Consider the following 19,561-nt stretch of genomic DNA (forward strand, 5'->3'; position numbering starts at 1 on the left):
GGGATAGTAGATGTACTGATAATGGTTTCAACATCATCTGCCAACAGATAGCGTAGTGGCATAGCTAACAGGGTGCCATCTGTGTCTACTCTTTAACAAAGAATTCTCACAGCCAGAAGGCTCAGTGTTGTGCAAATGTGTGAAGTAAGCAGGCAACCAAGCCACAGAGATGCACTCGTGCTTCCTACAGTGAACTGAGCAAGTTTGAAAGGTGTCAAACTGTGGCCTTCCAAATAGCGGGATGGTCTGTTCACAGAATTTTCACACAAGTTGAATGCGCTGTCACAGTTGTACAACAGAACTGGTATCAGCGGTCAAATGAACATTCTCACCGCTGTAGATGAGGTTCTGGAGATCAATCCAGCAGATGCCTGACAGGATCATCGTATTTTAAGGGCAGCAGTGACACATGTACGGCTAACACAGCACAGATAAGAGGACTTGTGAGTGCAGACACGTCAACATGAAATGTTGTGAACCGGTTATTAGCAATGGGACTACTGGCATGCACACCTCCGACCCACGCCACAGCATCGACGTCCACAGCTCAACTGGTGCCATCAGAGAATCACATGGAAGATGAAATGGCACGCTATGCTCTTCAGCAATGAAAGCAGATTCTGCCTGCACACAAGTGACAGTTGTTCGTGCATATTATGTAGAACTGGTGAGCACTGTTTTGCAGAGTGCATTCACTAAGACACACTGGCCCCACCCCAGGACTTATGGTCTAAGGTACAATACACTACAAGTCTCTTTCACCTTCGGTGTTTCTGGAGGGGACACTAACCAGCACTTAGTACATACAGAATGTTGCTAGACCCATTCTTTTGCCGTTGTCATAACAGAAAGGTAGTGTATTGTTCCTACAGGATAGTGCTCATCCACACACTGCCCACGAAACTTTACATGCTCTGCAAGTTATTCCGTTCACACCTGCTCTGGCTGCCTCCAACTGCGGTCGTGGCTCAGACAGCCTCAGACAGCCGCACACTGCAGGCACTAACCAAGAAGGGGTCACCAGGAAGCCTCAGCCACAGTCGGAGACGACCAGAGTGGGCACGGATGGAATAGGGAACATCCAGGGCGGCAGGGGAACGCCACTCGTGGACGCGGACCGAAAAGGGAACACCAGGAGGCCACCACCGCAGATGGAGGTGGCCAGAGCGGGCGCGGACGGAATAGGGAGCGTCCAGAGTGGCAGGGGAGCGCCACTCACGGAAACGGACCGAGGAGGCAACACCAGGAGGCCACGACCGCAGTTGGAGGCAGCCAGAGTAGGCGCGGGCGGAATAGGGAACACCTAGAGCAGCAGGATAGTGCGACTCACGGGTGCGGACCGACTAGGGAATGGCAAACAGAACACCAGGCACCGGGCAGGCATAAATATGTGACCCGGTCCAGCAAGCAGCCAGTCTCAGGGAACACCTGATGAGGACGTCAAGTACTGACGTCGAAATATCGTGTTTGGAAGACGCTGATATCCAGCAGAAAACCCGATTTCCACGAGATGTCATCAAATCAGCGGGAAAGTCTAAGAAATTACAATCTGTAATCAGTTAAACCTTGTCTTTGCAGTTTTTAGGAGTGATATGCAGGAGGCTGTAGTATATTCCTAGAGTCCTCACTTGATACTGGTACATAAAACTGTAAGTAGTCTTACTAGAAGTAGTTTGCCTCTACTTCAAGCATCTGGCAGTTCAAGATTTTCTACATTTCTATGACACTGTCTTGTGGAGCAAACAAACACGTGACTATTGGTGCTGTTATTCTTTTTTCTATGTCTGATATCCCCTCATAGTCCTATTTCAATGGATACCACATATTTGAGCAATATTTTAACACATTGTTCTGTATGCAATGTCCTTTGTTGACTGATGACATCTGCAGTGTCCTACCAATGAAATTACCAAACACAAACGGTAACATTTCTATCCAAAACCGGTGTTGAGGCAACAGGGGTGCACCACTGGCAAAGATGATGGGGTGAACGACAGCTGCAGAGTTCTGTATGGGCAAATAGAGTTGCAATGTTCAGCAACTGACCAGTCAGATGAACCAAGGTGCTATCAACAGTGTCTCCTCAAAAAGCATTCAGCTAACATTGCCGTGGATGGGCTTCCTCAACAAGCACCTAGTGCATGCACCTATGCTCACTGCTGTTCATTGACAACAAAGGCTGAAATTTTGCAAGCCAGTACAGCAACTGGATGTCCACAGAGTGCGACAGGTGGCCTTTTCAGATGAAAGGGTCCAGGCCAAAAGAATGTTTTCATGGCATTCCCTGGGTGATCTCGTCATCCTGGAAGGCACAATGGATCACCACAAGTATGCATCTATTCTTGGGAACCATATTCAGGCTTTTGACAGGTGGTCACATTAATGTGACAGGACAGAGTAGAATGAGACTAGGTTGAAAAGAAAGTAAAACATTATTAATAAACATTTATATTGGGAATAATCAGCTGCTGGGAGCACACAGACTTACAAAAGAAGACCATTATCTATTTCAATAAGAAATTACAGTTTTTACAAAGAGATATAAGAATAAAATCCAAATACCATCTGAATAAAAGGCTTATGGAAGACACAGTAACAGACTAATCTGATAAGGATGCATACATGGACATTAAGTAAAGTCACAAGCAGGTAGTTTCTAGTGACAGAGCACTACTTCAATCTAAGAAACCTCTTTCTCAGCACTTTCCACAAGTTTTGTTTTCAGGCTCTGTAGAGCTCTTGACTTTTTTCTACTCACTTTCGAATGAAATTGTCAGAGAAACCTCTTTCAAGACTGGCTTTGCCTTGGAAGAGACTGCAAACAACTCTTCACATTTTCATGTACACTTTTGACCCCAATGACCACCATCCAGAACTGGTTGATGCGAATACGATCCCCATAAAGTTCTTTGAGGATTTCCTCTCTTGACATGATCTCCACTAGATTTTGGAACTCATGAGCAATAGCATCAGCCTCATGACAACCAAAGAAAATTAAGGTAGTAAAATGTGTCAATTCTATGCCTAACTGTCTCTTCTCATGGTCGGTGTTAACTGCCACTTGCGGGACTAAATGTGGAATGCTCTTCATAAAAAAATAAACCAGGGGGAGTTTGTCCAGAATTTTGGATACTGCACTCTGCATAAATCTAAGGCACTCAATTCACAATTCCAAGATATCTTTCTCTGAAATGTCACACTGACCAAGACCTTTTTATTCAACTGATTTATGTTGGCACTCAGATCTGTTTTCAAGCTAGTCTGTTTCTTCAAACTTCTGGTTTCACAAATTTTCTGTTTAATTCTCTGACTATAGACCGGTGGGAAGGATAGAGGAATGGAGTTAAGGGTGCATCTGACTGAAATTTGGTCAACAATGACTCAAACTGAGCATTGACAGTCTCAAAATAGGCAAGATGAGCTATCAGCAACTTTCCCCTTAAGGACTCTCACACTACTTGGTAGCTATGACTAAAATTCCAGTAGCAACTTGAAGTCTATGGTTTTACCTACTTCTGTTCCTTCTTTACCCTTTCTACTTCCTTTACATATTTTTATACAGCTGTTATATTTGCTGAGCCCAGACTGATAACATTTTGTTTTCCGCCCACCAAACAGTACAAAACTGCTGTAGGAAAATGGCAGTGCTTGTAATATTGTTGATATCAACTTGGCAGGAGGGGCAGTTTTTAAATAGATTACATTAAGCTCTTAGAAACTGAACAAGATTCCAACCAGTGCTAGTACCACCTGTGTTAAAGTCACCATGCACTCCATGTAAGCCACATGTCCCAAAGTCCAAAAGCACAGAACCCTCTGCATTACCCTCAACTTTGAGCTTGCTTTTCAGTTCTCTTAGGAATGCCTTATTAACATTAGCGCCACCCATGATCACCTTGAACAACGTGCCTTTTCAGATTTACCTCAGATTGGAATGCTCGTGCCTCGAAGTCTTCAACTAAATCTTTTGCAGTACTTTCTTTCGAAAACACTGAAGGCTCAAAACATGGCCCAACATCCTATTCCAAAAATGAACAATTACATCAAACTCAGTCACTACTTCATCACAAGCAAGAACAAGCTCCTGTAGTTGTTTAATGAAAAACAGCTCCAATCCAAACAAAATGCCATAATTTGCCTTTGACTTTTGAAACTGCACTTAGAAGGCAATGTTACTGTCTGGGAACACATCTGGTAAGAGGTTAACAAGATGTCGATGTCCCAAGAAGATTGGTGTCTCACAGCAGCCAACAGATACAAACGGATCTCTGTCTTCAAAATGGGCTCCTCTGCAAGTAATCTAGGATTGTCACCCTTCATCCAGAAGTTCCTGCAGTAGGTACTTGATGCAACTACACTGGGGTAACACCTGGCTGTAGCCTGAAGCTCAGCATCCTTCTTTCCAAGTTGGTTTTACGGAGCATGAACCAGACACAATTTTTCAGATGTGTTCTCTGTGATTCAACAAAATTCTGGATCCTCAATCCAGCAAGAATAGAATGCACACTTCCAGTTCATTGAATAAGTGCTGAGGTAACACATGGATTAAACAGGATCGCAAATACACAATATAGTGAGATGTGGCCAAGAGTTCATAAAGACAGAAAGCCACTAAAACTTTTTGTGACCTGCACTTTTATCTTTCTTACGAGCAAATTCTACCCCACCCCCTTCACCTATATCTCTCCCTGAGTGCCTCCAAAATAAGCTAATAAAATCTTGCTTGTATGTGTGTAACTGAAAGTAGTTGACTAAGACTGGATTGGATTGGATTGGATTGGATTGGATTGGAGATGTTAGCCACTCAGGACAGAAATTACACAGTCACCTCACTCCCCATGCACCAGACACCTCCTCCCAAAAGTTCCTACTCACCCGCCAAAAACCTGTGTTGCACTACAAGCTTCAGCTCAATGTTAACTAAACAAACAACAGCATACCAAAGCCCAATAACTGCTTGTTAGTGTTCTAATTACACTATTTTATGCCTACAACTAAAGATCTATAATCAATCTTATTTGTACACAACACAACGAGATTGACAGATGTTGGCATGTACAACAGTAATTTTTATGTATATAACTAACAAATGTACTGTATGTTTACCTATCATGCCCTAGTATTACTGGTACAAAATAAATGGATTTGAATAGGCCACAAACTCCCCTAAAAGCACACTTTTTGTGATAACACTGTGTTATCAAACAAGGCAGTACGTCTGAACAGATGTAAATGTAAACCACACCAAATACTCATCACAGATCCTTGCTCATTACATTGAGTCAAAAACACACACAACACAAACCAGAGTTGCATGGTCAGGCTGCAGTGACAGGCGTGCAAGCCATTCCATGTCAAGAAACAACAACCTCTGCACTGCTTGCCTGGACTTGGCCAGGCGGGGTGGTCTCGCTGGCTGCTGCATTGGAGTTATATAGGGGAGAGGTTTAGGGCTTCCAAAACCCTGATGGAGGGCAGCTGCATAGTACCAAGGAGGAAAATACATTCTCGTCTAACATTTTATAAAGCTGTAGATGATGTTGAGTTGAATTCTCAACCAGTGAGTGGACAACCATTTTTGCATGGCCCTTCAGTGTTTTGTGGAGCTGTGTTTAATTTTACGTTGGATAACCTTGAAGCATATGATCATGGAAATGGTTGGGTGACCACAGATATTGTACGGTATCCAGGAGACAAAGTAACTAGTGTTGGAGGACTCTAGAGCTTTAGTGGAAGAGACATTACTGCTTATCGCACCTTGGCATTGAGCCAAGGAGAAGGCAAGCAAATGCCTCTGCCCAAAATCAAATGAGACACCATGCCTTTTCTGGAGATTTTAGACAAAATGCAAAAATTCCCCAAGTTTTCCAGAACAAAAACATTCCCTACATTTTCCCTGCTTTCCAGATTTTCCAGGACACTGGACACCCTGAATAAGCAGATTCAGATTGATGTAATTATGAAGAGACTGGCACATGATAGAAATGAGTGGAGAGCTGCAGCAAACTAGTATTCAGATTTTCTACCGAAGAGGCAATAACAGCAAAAACAACAATTGAAATATGGGTTATTTCCAGGGTCAATGAAACAGACTGATGGTATGACAAGAAATAAATGTGAGAGTATGTAGGACTGTACCAAGAGAAGCTAGGTGTAGATGGTGATATGTTGGTTCTGACTAATATTAAGTGTAGTTTTATAGCAGAAGACAGCAGCTAACCATTACCTCTAATGTATGTAAGAACAGAAACAAAGAAAAATAACATAGTTATAGCCACGAGACAGTAGCTGTATGGTGGGAGTTCATTGCTTGGCAGAATTAGATTAGTAAATGCATTGCCGATTGCTGTTTTAACTATTTCAGCACTTAAATTAAAATTTTGACTTAAAAAACTACTTAACAATAATCCTTTTCACACCTTTGAAGAGTTATTATTTCTTGAATAATAAAAATGTTACCAGTAAAATGTCTTTTTTTACCATGTCCTGCTGAATATTAAGTAAAATTTGTTTCCTTACTACGAGAGAATTTTTACATATTCTGAAAATTCAGGTGAAGAACTTTGACATATTCATAAAAATGACAATGCAATTTGACCAAAAACTGGAAAAATTGCCACATTCTTAAGAACTGATGTCAAATACATTTATTATTATTATTATTATTATTATTATTATTATTAAACTCTTTGCCTTTACAAATGTCTGCTTGTGTCTGTGTATATGCGGATGTGTGTGTGTGTGTGTGTGTGTGTGTGTGTGTGTGTGTGCGCGCGCGAGTGTATACCTGTCCTTTTTTCCCCCTAAGGTAAGTCTTTCCGCTCCCGGGATTGGAATGACTCCTTATCCTCTCCCTTAAAACCCAAATCCTTTCGTCTTTCCCTCTCCTTCCCTCTTTCCTGATGAGGCAACCGTTGGTTGCAAAAGCTAGAATTTTGTGTGTGTGTTTGTGTGTCTATCGACCTGCCAGCGCTTTTGTTTGGTAAGTCTCATCATCTTTGCTTTAAGATATGTAAAATAATTTAGTTAGATGTGAATGTGTTGAGGTGAACTTCTTTAGCCAGAAATTTGCTATTTTATCATTTCCAGGGGCTTTCCAATTGTGCGCAGAATTAATTTCTCGGGTGACTTCATGTTGCAAAATTATCACTTCAGGTATTTGTGGTATCATCTTGTATGAGTCTGTTTCTGCTTGTATCCACCGTGCATGCCTGTTATGTTGTCCCGGGTTTGACCATATGTTGCTCCAGAAGTGTTCCACATCTGTTATGTTTGGTGGATTGTCTATTTTAATGTGTGTGTTATCTATTGTTTGGTTAAATTTCTTTTGGTTTGTGTTGAATGTTTGGTTTTGTTTCCTTCTATTTTCACTTTTTTTGTATCTTCTAAGTTGTTTGGCCAATGCTTGTAATTTCTGCTTCTTTTCATCTAATTGCTCTATTGCTTCTTGTTGTGAGATTTTACCTAACCTTTTTCGTTTTTTGTCTGACATTTCATTTCTTATAAATTGTGTTAGCTGTCCGATGTCTTTTCTCAGTTTTTCTGTTCTGATCTGTAGCCTGTGTTGCCATGCTGGTTTTGTGGGTTTCTTCTGTGTGTGTTGGTTGGTTCTGATCTCTGCCTAGTGTGTATATTTAGTGTAGTGAGTGCTCCTCCATAAACCAGTAGTTGTAACTCTTCCATAGTTGTATTTTCATTTATTTTGTTGTGTATGATAGTGCTGATAGTTGTTATTGTTGTTTCGACTTGTGGGTTATTTGGTGGTCTATGCAAGAATGGTCTAATGTCTGTATTTGTGTCTTTGTATTCTATATATGTCAACTGAAATTTTTCTTCTATATCTAACATGTGTGTCACTTCATGTTCTATTTGTGCTTGTTCTGGTGGCTGTCTTAAGATTTCGTTTTCCACTGATTGTTTAATTGACGTGTTTTGCTCTTTGTTTGTTTTCTCTGGGATGTTTGAGTCCATTACTGTATTTTCTTCTTCTTCTTCTTCTTCTTCTTCTTCTAATTGCACATTATTTTGTTCCAGTATTTGTTGTACTTGTTGTTTGATGTTGTCTAATTCTGACTGGGGTATCCTGTTATTTTTTATTATTACACGGATCTGATCAGCTAGTCGTCGTTCTGTTAAAAATTTTAATTCCGGGTATCTGGTAATAAATGTTGTGTATACTTGTGATCTGTATCCAGTTGTGTTGGTTCCTAGGTTTGTTGCTTGGTAATAACAGAACATGAGGTGTCGATTAACTTCATCTGACCATCTCATCCTCTGTCTTTGTTTTCCTTCTAGGGTGGTTGCAGGAAGCATATCCTGCAAAACACCTCTATTTGGATTTAAATCATTTTCCAGTTGGCTAGCAGTGTCTTTACCATTGTGGGCGGGCATAGGGTTCAAGCGTCGTCCCCGACCATGACGGTGCTTGTCCGAGGCTTCTTTAGTTCTGTCCTGAACCAAGTAATCACACTAAAAGGGGGGTTAGCCCTATTAGTGGTTTGTTCTTTTCGTCGCCTTTTACGACTGGCAGAACATACCGGAGGCCTATTCTTTTCCTGGGCCTCCATGGGGTTTATTATTATTATTATTATTATTATTATTATTGTTACTATTAATATTACTATTATTATTAGTATAAACACAAACATTTCTGGAGACACTTTTTTCAACCAATACTAATCAAGAAAGCATATGCTGCGACTAATGGAATATAACATGTGGCTTTCCATTTTAGCTGCAATTATTGAGAAATTATTTGATCAAGTAGACAGTTGGACACACTTGCACTGGTAAATAGCACAGCAGTTTGTTACAAGTATTTGATAATTTGAGTCAGTGATATTACTGTCTGGAAGAACAATCACAAAATAAATACAAGAAATAGGAGAGAAGACCATTTCTTTAATAACATTTTAAAGCTATGTGTTACACTGAAAGGTAAAATTAATATGATGGTCTAGCTCTAGGAATTCTACAGACCTACACACTACAGTTACACAAAGTATCATCTCAGAGTACAACCTCAAGGTTCTGCATTTTCTCTACCATTACCTCTAATCAGAAAATCATCGATTATCTTCTCAGATTGGAACAACTAAATCATATCCTTTACACAATACCCTGGTCCATCCCTATGCCACACCAGCTCTCATACTTCACCCACCAACACATCCTACTCTGGTCCTGTGACAAGCTTATCCAATCCTGTCAGAGGCAGGGACATCTCTGACAGCAGCCATCTCATATACCAACTCTGCTGCTAGTCCTACACAACATTTTATGTGGGCATGACCACCAACCAATCATCCGCCTGAATGAATGGCAACTGCCAAACTCTGGACAAGAGCCAAGTTGACCACCCAGTGGACGAACATGCTGCTGAGCACACCATGCACGATTTCAATGGCTACGTAACAACCCGTTCCATCTGGATCTTCCCCCTCAACACCAGTTTTCCTGAACTAGGTAGATGGGAATTATACTCAGAACACATCCTTCATTTCTGTAATCCTTATGGCCTCATCTCCACTAACTTCCACCTCATACCCACCTCCACTCTGCCTCAGGACCCTAACTTCACTCATCTTGCACCCACATCCTCTTCCCCACAGTCTGCACTTTCATCTTCTCTGTCTCCTCCTCCCAATCCATTCATCCATATCACCACCATGAGCTCACCGATGACTTTTTTTTTTTGTGGTTTTAGAGCGCAAAACTTCAATGGTCATTAGCGCCCAGACTACGTTAGGAATGCACCGCCAGGAACAAGTTTAAAACAGCAACGAAAAGGGAAAACACGATAAAAGACAGACTGACGGGCATAGGATTAAAAAAAAAAAAAACAGCATAATCAAAGGTCCTTAGAAAGGGTGGTCAAATTGATAAAATGAAGAACGCGAGCAGCTGCTCGTGGGTCATCCGCTAAAATGGCATCTAGACTACAGGGCAGGCCAAGATCAAGACGCAGTGTGTTAAAATCCGGGCAGGACGTTAAAATGTAGCGGACCGTCAGCAATTGCCCACATGGGCAGAACAGCGCTGGCGCAGCCGTTAGCAGGTGGCGATGGCTGAACTGGCAGTGTACAATTCGTAACCGGGCCAAAACGACCTCCTCCCGCCGAAAAGGGCGGGAGGAGGACGTCCAAGCCACGGGAAGAGGTTTCAAGGCCCGAAGCTTGTTGTCTGTAAGTGCAGCCCAATCGGCATGCCACAGCGATAAAATGCGCCGACAAATGACCCTGCTACAATCTGACGAAGGGACACAACAAGAAGCTGTCCGAGGCTGGAGGACCGCAGCCTTGGCCGCTGCATCTGCAGCTTCGTTCCCAGGGATACCAACATGGCCAGGAACCCACATAAAGCTAACCGGAGAACCGACGTCCACCAGCTGCTGAAGAGAGCGTCGGATCCGGTGCACGAAAGGGTGAACTGGATACGGATCACTGAGGCTCTGGATGGCGCTCAGGGAATCGGAGCAAATGACATAAGCAGAATGTCGGTGGCGGCAGATGTAAAGAACAGCCTGGTAGAGGGCAAAGAGCTCAGCTGTGAAGACCGAACAATGGCCATGGAGCCGGTATTTGAAACTTTGTGCCCCGAGAATAAAAGAGCACCCGACCCCGTCATTGGTCTTAGAGCCATCTGTATAAATGAAGGTCATATTAATGAACTTCGTTCGAAGTTCGACAAAACGGGAGTGGTATACCGAACTGGGGGTAACCTCCTTTGGGAGCAAACTGAGGTCAAGGTGAACGCGAACCTGAGCCTGGAGCCAAGGTGGCGTGTGGCTCTCGCCCACTCAAAAGGTTGCAGGGAGTGAAAAATTAAGGTGTTGAAGGAGGCGACGAAAGCGAACTCCAGGGGGTAGCAGGGCTGAGACATACAACCCGTATTGACGGTCGAGCGAGTTGTCAAAAAAGGAACGATAAGACGGGTGGTCGGGCATTGACAGTAGCCGACAGGCATATCGACAAAGCAGTATATCGCGCCGGTAGGTGAGTGGCAATTCACCAGCGTCAGCATGAAGACTCTCGACGGGACTAGTATAAAACGCTCCGATCGCAAGACGTAAACCCCGATATTGTATGGAGTTGAGGCGGCGTAAGATGGATGGCCGTGCCGAGGAGTATACGAAGCTCCCATAATCCAGCTTGGAGCGGACGATCGACCGATATAGACGAAGTAGGACAGTTCGATCTGCTCCCAACGACATACCACTGAGAACACGGAGGACATTTAGAGAACGGGTACAACGGGCAGCCAAATATGACACACGTGGAGACCAGCTAAGTTTCCTGTCAAATGTAAGACCTAAAAATTTTGTTGTCTCCACGAATGGGAGAGCAACGGGACCGAGTCGTAAGGACGGTGGGAGAAACTCTTTGTAGCGCCAGAAGTTAATACAGACCGTCTTCTCGGCAGAAAAACGGAAGCCATTGGCGACACTCCAGGAGTAAAGACGGTCAAGAGAACGCTGAAGACAGCGCTCCAGGAAACATGTACGCTGAGCGCTGCAATAGATGGTAAAATCGTCCACGAAAAGGGAGCCCGTTACATCAGCTGGGAGGCAATCCATTATTGGATTGATCGCTATGGCAAAGAGAGCGAAGCTCAAAACTGAGCCCTGTGGCACCCCATTCTCCTGGCGAAAGGTGTCTGACAGGACAGAACCCACACGTACCCTGAACTGGCGATCCATTAAAAAGGAACGAATAAAAAGAGGGAGGCGACCGCAAAGGCCCCATGTATGCATGGTGCGGAGAATGCCCGCCCTCCAACAGGTGTCGTAAGCCTTCTCCAAATCAAAGAACACAGCTGCGGTCGGGCGCTTCCGCAAGAAGTTATTCATGAAGAAGGTCGACAAGGTAACCAGATGGTCAACAGCAGAGCGGCGCCTACGAAATCCACATTGTACATTGGTAAGGAGGCGTCGAGACTCGAGCAGCCAAACCAAACAAGAGTGAACCATTCGCTCCATCACTTTACAGACACAGCTGGTAAGCGAGATGGGTCGATAACTGGAAGGCAAGTGCTTGTCCTTCCCCGGCTTAGGAATCGGGACAACAATAGACTCGCGCCAGCAGGGGGGAACATGTCCCTCAATCCAGATGCGATTGTAAGTACGAAGAAGGAAACCTTTACCCGCAGGAGAAAGGTTCTTCAGCATCTGAATATGAATAGAATCAGGCCCTGGAGCGGAGGACCTTGACCGGGCAAGTGCGTTTTCGAGTTCCCGCATGGTGAATGGGGCATTATAACTTTCATGATTCGAGGAGCGGAAGTTAGGTGGCCTAGCCTCCTCTGCCTGTTTTCGGGGGAGGAAGGCAGGGTAGTAATGAGCAGAGCTCGAAACCTCTGCGAAAAAGCGGCCGAAGGCATTGGAGACATCCTCAGGGGCCACAAGGACGTCATTCGCGACCGTCGAGCCAGAAACTGGTGAGTGGACCTTAGTGCCAGATAGCCGGCGCAGGCTACGCCAGACAACAGAAGAAGGAGTAAAACTGTTGAAGGTGCTTGTGAAAGCAGCCCAGCTGGCTTTCTTGCTTTCTTTAATAATACGACGACACTGTGCACGTAATCATTTATAATTGATACAATTCGCCACTGTAGGGTGGCGTTTAAAGGTGCGTAAAGCACGTCGACGAGCACGTAAAGTGTCTCTACATGCTGCGGTCCACCAGGGGACCGGTACGCGACGTGGAGAAGAAGTAGGGTGAGGGATGGAATATTCAGCAGCAGTGAGAATGACTTCCGTGAGGTGTGTGACCTGACGATCGCAGCCTGTGAAGGTTTCATCCTGAAAGGTCGCCCTGGAAGAGAAGAGCCCCCAGTCTGCTTTGGAGATGTTCCAACTAGATGAGCACAGAAATGGGGTATGCTGCAGGAGACGGATAACACACGGGAAGTGGTCGCTCGAATATTTATCAGAAAGTGCATACCACTCAAACCGGCGTGCAAGTTGGGTAGTACATATAGAGAGGTCTAAATGGGAATAGGTGCGAGATGTGTCCGAAAGAAAAGTAGGGGCGCCAGTATTGAGGCAGACAAGATTGAGCTGGTTGAAAAGGTCTGCTAACAGGGAGCCCCTCGGGCAGGATGGTGGAGAGCCCCAAAGGGGATGGTGGGCATTGAAGTCTCCAGTTAACAAAAATGGTGCAGGGAGCTGAGCTATAATTTGCATCATGTCTGCCCTGGTAACGGCAGACGACGATGGAGTGTAAACGGTACAAATGGAAAATGTGAAAGTGGGGAGCGTAATTCAGATGGCAACTGCCTGCAGGCTGGTGTGCAATGTGATGGGATAGTAGTAAATATCATCCCGGACCAGCAACATAACCCCTCCATGAGCCGGAATACCTACCACAGGGGGTAGGTCAAAACGCACAGAGGTGTAGTGTGCCAAGGCAATTTGATCGCATGGGCGTAGCTTCGTTTCCTGGAGGGCTACGACGAGCGAACAGTGCAAGCGGAGCAGCAACTTCAAGTCCTCTCGGTTGGAGCGAATGCTGCGAATATTCCAGTGAATAAGTGCCATCGTAAGAAGAAAAGGAAGATGAAAGAAGGGGTCACCTCGAAGGCCGCTGAGGGCCTGGCTTCGAGCGAGCACTGCCGCCGCTATCAGTAGGCGGACAGTCATCGTCCATTGGGTCTATAGGTTCATCGGCCATCTCGGTAAGATGGCCGGGAGGGGGAGCTTCCTCCGCTGGTGAACGGCCAGATGTTTGGCTACCAGCGGTGCGGCCAGGCGAAACTGATGATGGCCTGGGGCGGCAACCGCTGGGTGGCGCAGGAGAAGAAATGCGCCGTGGCGGAGAAGGAGAACTGTGCTTCCTATGAGCCTTCTTGGAAGGTCGTTTGGTGGAAGTACTGGTCGATGGCTGGGAGGTCTGCACGGGACGGTTCCTTCTTCAAGGCCCGTGCATCTGACTTCTGGGTCTTCGTCTTAGCAGAAGCTGATGAAGGGGCTTGTGTCTGTGGGGTGATGGGAGGAAGAGGAGACGTCGACCGCGCGATCTTAGCACTGGCCGAACGGACGACCGTGGTGCTGAAGGTCAGATCGCATGTCTGGGTTGCCACCTCCCTGGTAGTCCGAGAAGAGGTGAGGACAGTACTGAATTTGCCCGCTGGGAGCAGCGTGGGCTTCCTACTAGCAAATAGCTTGCAAGCAGCCGAGGTGGACACATTCTCTTTGACCCGGATTTCTTGGATACATCGCTCTTCCTTATACACTCCTGGAAATGGAAAAAAGAACACATTGACACCGGTGTGTCAGACCCACCATACTTGCTCCGGACACTGCGAGAGGGCTGTACAAGCAATTATCACACACACGGCACAGCGGACACACCAGGAACCGCGGTGTTGGCCGTCGAATGGCGCTAGCTGCGCAGCATTTGTGCACCGCCGCCGTCAGTGTCAGCCAGTTTGCCGTGGCATACGGAGCTCCATCGCAGTCTTTAACACTGGTAGCATGCCGCGACAGCGTGGACGTGAACCGTATGTGCAGTTGATGGACTTTGAGCGAGGGCGTATAGTGGGCATGCGGGAGGCCGGGTAGACGTACCGCCGAATTGCTCAACACGTGGGGCGTGAGGTCTCCACAGTACATCGATGTTGTCGCCAGTGGTCGGCGGAAGGTGCACGTGCCCGTCGACCTGGGACCGGACCGCAGCGACGCACAGATGCACGCCAAGACCGTAGGATCCTACGCAGTGCCGTAGGGGACCGCACCGCCACTTCCCAGCAAATTAGGGACACTGTTGCTCCTGGGGTATCGGCGAGGACCATTCGCAACCGTCTCCATGAAGCTGGGCTACGGTCCCGCACACCGTTAGGCCGTCTTCCGCTCACGCCCCAACATCGTGCAGCCCGCCTCCAGTGGTGTCGCGACAGGCGTGAATGGAGACGTGTCGTCTTCAGCGATGAGAGTCGCTTCTGCCTTGGTGCCAATGATGGTCGTATGCGTGTTTGGCGCCGTGCAGGTGAGCGCCACAATCAGGACTGCATACGACCGAGGCACACAGGGCCAACACCCGGCATCATGGTGTGGGGAGCGATCTCCTACACTGGCCGTACACCACTGGTGATCGTCGAGGGGACACTGAATAGTGCACGGTACATCCAAACCGTCATCGAACCCATCGTTCTACCATTCCTAGACCGGCAAGGGAACTTGCTGTTCCAACAGGACAATGCACGTCCGCATGTATCCCGTGCCACCCAACGTGCTCTAGAAGGTGTAAGTCAACTACCCTGGCCAGCAAGATCTCCGGATCTGTCCCCCATTGAGCATGTTTGGGACTGGATGAAGCGTCGTCTCACGCGGTCTGCACGTCCAGCACGAACGCTGGTCCAACTGAGGCGCCAGGTGGAAATGGCATGGCAAGCCGTTCCACAGGACTACATCCAGCATCTCTACGATCGTCTCCATGGGAGAAAAGCAGCCTGCATTGCTGCGAAAGGTGGATATACACTGTACTAGTGCCGACATTGTGCATGCTCTGTTGCCTGTGTCTATATGCCTGTGGTTCTGTCAATGTGATCATGTGATGTATCTGACCCCAGGAATGTGTCAATTAAGTTTCCCCTTCCTGGGACAATGAATTCATGGTGTTCTTATTTCAATTTCCAGGAGTGTAGATGGGACAGTCGCGGGAGGACGCTGCATGGTCACCCTGACAGTTCACTCAACGAGGAGACGGAGGTGGACAGTCACCCTCATGGGCGTCCCTGCCACAAGTGACACATTTAGCAGCATTGGAACAAGACTGGCGAGTGTGATTAAAACGCTGACACTGGTAGCAGCGCGTAGGTGTCGGGACATAGGGGCGAACAGAAATAACCTCATAGCCCGCTTTGATGCGCGATGGCAGCTGAACACTATCAAAGGTCAAGAAAAGCATCCAGGTCGGTACAAGGTCATTGTTGACCTTTTTCATGACCCTATGGACAGCCGTCACGCCCTGCTCAGCGAGGAACGACTGAATCTCCTCATCAGTCAATCCGTCGAGAGATCTAGTATAGACCACACCACGAGACGAATTCAAAGTTCGGTGAGCCTCCACCCGGACAGGGAACTTGTACAGGAGTGTGGCTCGAAGCAGTTTCTGTGCCTGAAAGGCACTCTCAGTTGCTAGTAGCAAGGTACCATTACGCAACCTTGTTCAAGACTTAACAATACCGGCTATGGCATCTATGCCCTTCTGGATAACGAAAGGGTTGACAGAGGAAAAATCCTTTCCATCCTCAGATCGAGAAACGATGAGGAACTGTGGGGCAGGCGGTAGTACCTTTGTCACTGGTGGCTGGTCATGTTTCCGTTTGTGGGCAGAAGTCGAGAGAGAAGAAGAGAAATCCATTGCGGAGGAATCCCCCATGATTGCCAGCATCTCCGATGGCGCGCTCCTTCCTTATGGGGATCCTCTCAGAGGGCACTCCCGCCTTAGATGAATGTTTACACCTCAGGTCACACCTCCCGAGAAACAGACGGAGGGACCAATCGGCATGGTCAGAAGGTATCAGCTCAGGCAATCACCCCTCCCTGGGCCTGGCCTTTACCAGGGGGTACGTGTGTGCCTTACTTGTCTACCCAGGGCGGGGAATTACACGTTACCGCGTTACCGGCTACGCATGCGAACGCGTGGGTCGGCCTTCAGGCGCGCACAGGGAGGAAGGAAGAAGAGGAAAAGGAAGAGAGAGAGGACAGACTGTCTCAAACGCCGAGGTGGAGACCAGAGAAGGCAAGGAGAAGAAGGCAAGGAGAAGAAGGCAAGGAGAAGAAGGCAAGGAGAAGAAGGCAAGGAGAAGAAGGCAAGGGAAAGAGTAAGGAAGACAGTGAGATGGAGAAGAACAAAGAAAGGAACCAACCAAAGGAAGGAAGAAACGAGAAGTGAAAAACCAAAAAGACCACAATTATAGGTCGTGGAACCGTCCGTCTCCGGACGCAGGCGCTAACTACCCCCGTGAGGGGGATGGACTCCTTTTAGTCGCCTCTTATGACAGGCAGGAATACCGCGGGCCTATTCTAACCCCTGAACCCGCAGGGGGGACCGATGCCTGTGTTGCACTCTGCACTCCTATCTTGTGCACCAGCTGTTCCTCCCCCCCCCCCCCCCCCTTATCCCCTGCATCTGCTGCCTATCCCTCCCCCATTCTTATCCTGTAAACTTGGTACCCCTCATTCCCCATTCCTATCCCATGCACATGCTGCCTCCCTCCCAGCCGTCAGATACCCTTCCCAGTACAGTGATTTCAGTAGGATGTGTGCACACGTGTGTACTCCCACTTGAAAAAGGTTTCCTCAAAAGGCTAGCAATTTTCTCATCCTCATTTATACATCTTTAGACAATTCAATGTCTCTACTATAAGGCAAGTTTCTTTCCCTTTATTATTACATATTTAAAAAGTGTTTATAGAGTGTTTCTTACAGGGTAGAACTTACTGTTAAGGTGGTAAGAAAATACCAGAGAATTAAAACACTAATGCAAAGGAAAGTGATCAACACGCAAATATGACTAAAGCATTCATCCACAGTCCATGGGCTAGGATTGTTTTCCAGTTCATTTTCCAGTTTACCGCAAAATATAATGTTACTGAATGTAGTCTTTACTGGTAATTATTATTAATTAAAATTTATATTATTCAAATGAAGTAGCTAAATGTTCAGATGGAAGCTTAATTCTGACATGATGCTAATTCATACATTATATCAATTACTTACATTAGGATAAGTAAATTCAAAATGGCTGTTCCATTCTCCCTGTATCTTGCATATGATAGTTCCAGTTTCATTCTTTACATCTGATGTTACAACATTTACTTTTCCACCATAAAAAGGCTGAAACAGAAAACATTTTGGAATTATAAATTTAAAATAAATTCATTCAAATACATCATCAGGTAATGACAATCTATAAACCCAAGAGAATGAATGATCTGCCCTTAGTGGAGAATTTGTCAAACAATGTATAAATAATGTCAGCATAGTCTACAGATGGTTGTATAGCTTTCTGATGCCCCAATAGTCGGATATGCCCCCCCCCCCCCCCCCCCCCCCCACTCACACACACAATATATGATTTTCCTCAAAAGCAGTGTAATAGCTTTGTGGTATTGGATATGCTAAGCAGATAAACTGTATGGAGAATACCAGAAAGATTAGTTTGAAGTAGGAAGATCGTCCTCATCATTTACTTTACAACTAACGTCATTTGTGATAAATGGACATGTAGGTAAAGAATTTTGTATATTTTTACTAACCAAGCATTGCTCTAAATCAGGAGACTGGAAAAGTTGGCTGATAAATACATTAACAGAATTTGTGATCTGCAGTGGAAGACTGGGAGGTGGGATGAATGAATAAGATGGGAAACAGAATAGAAAATTCATTTAAAACCTTTGCCAGTTCATCACAGTACTAATCAAGTTCATGTGACAAATCACTGCTAGCTATCGAGAAGGTGTATTAATGTGTGCTGTAAAATACTGAAAGATTTACAGAATACAGACAAAAATACAATTTAAAGAAAGAATGGCTGGTTGATCACTTACAAAACAATGGATGAACCAGCCACTCTTGTATCATAACATATTTTTATTTTACAGGGGATGAGACAGCAACTATGATTGTGAGTTGTTGTATAATTACTTTGTTATCAGTCACAACTGCATCTCATTTATTCAGCTATAACTCAATTCAACATTTTAGCTATCCTCAGATAGTCTATAACAAGAACACACAATATGTCACTTCTGACATAAGAGCATTAACAATAAGAGTATGAGCATACCATTATTTAACAAATAATTTCCACCAGGATATTTCATAGTCAACCTGAGACATCAACTTGCACAGGTAACCACATCAGCTGCTCGGTGTATTCTGTATAGTGAAGTCTGGTGAGCTCTTATATGGCTGCTCTTCGACAAGTGACTGCCACTTTAGGGATACGTATTTCATTTTCTGTAGTATAATTCTTATCATTACCCTTCACTAAAAATTTATAAATGAAAATTAGATCTAATAAAATTACATTAAAAAATGTAGCTATTTTATTTGAAATACATTTACAAATACAGTAAAAACACAAATCTCATTCCTCAATATGGCCAGGCCCCTTGTATTGGGCAGTGAACAGCAATGTCTTTGTGACAAGGTCTACCTTCATGCTGGTGTGCAACCATCACTCAAAACTGATATGTGCAGTCTAGAAGAAATATCAATAATGTTGAGTATGTAGTGCTGCCCATTTTATATTTCAGCCTCCACATTTACATGCATGTTTCGCATGCCAGGTGCAGCCCCTGCCTCACTTGGAGGTTACTGTAAACGGAAGAGGCAAGGTACTGTGCACAATCCAGCTGCGGTCAGTCACCACAGCATGTGGGGGCTGCCAGTCTCGCCACTACATGGTGTAAAGCCACAGTACACAACACTGCAGTCACGGGCACTAATATAACAGGTGATCAAAAAGTCAGTATAAATTTGAAAACTGAATAAATCACGGAATAATGTAGTTAGAGAGGTACAAATTGACACACATGCTTGGAATGACATGGGGTT

The 19,561-nt window shown here is 45.4% G+C and overlaps 1 protein-coding gene across 4 annotated transcripts in view; it reads right to left on the bottom strand.

The window, feature by feature from the left end:
- The window catches only part of LOC126183372 (oxysterol-binding protein-related protein 11-like), a 194,370-nt gene that overhangs the window by 20,402 nt on the left and 154,407 nt on the right, over positions 1 to 19,561 (bottom strand). For all 4 annotated transcript variants that reach the window (XM_049925303.1, XM_049925305.1, XM_049925302.1 and 1 more), the window contains one exon: positions 17,720 to 17,836. In XM_049925303.1, the coding sequence (XP_049781260.1) occupies positions 17,720 to 17,836 (117 nt within the window). The remainder of the gene's footprint in view (positions 1 to 17,719; positions 17,837 to 19,561) is intronic.

The sequence above is a fragment of the Schistocerca cancellata genome, chromosome 4, assembly GCF_023864275.1.
Source record: "Schistocerca cancellata isolate TAMUIC-IGC-003103 chromosome 4, iqSchCanc2.1, whole genome shotgun sequence".
NCBI classification, from domain to species: Eukaryota; Metazoa; Arthropoda; class Insecta; order Orthoptera; family Acrididae; genus Schistocerca; species Schistocerca cancellata.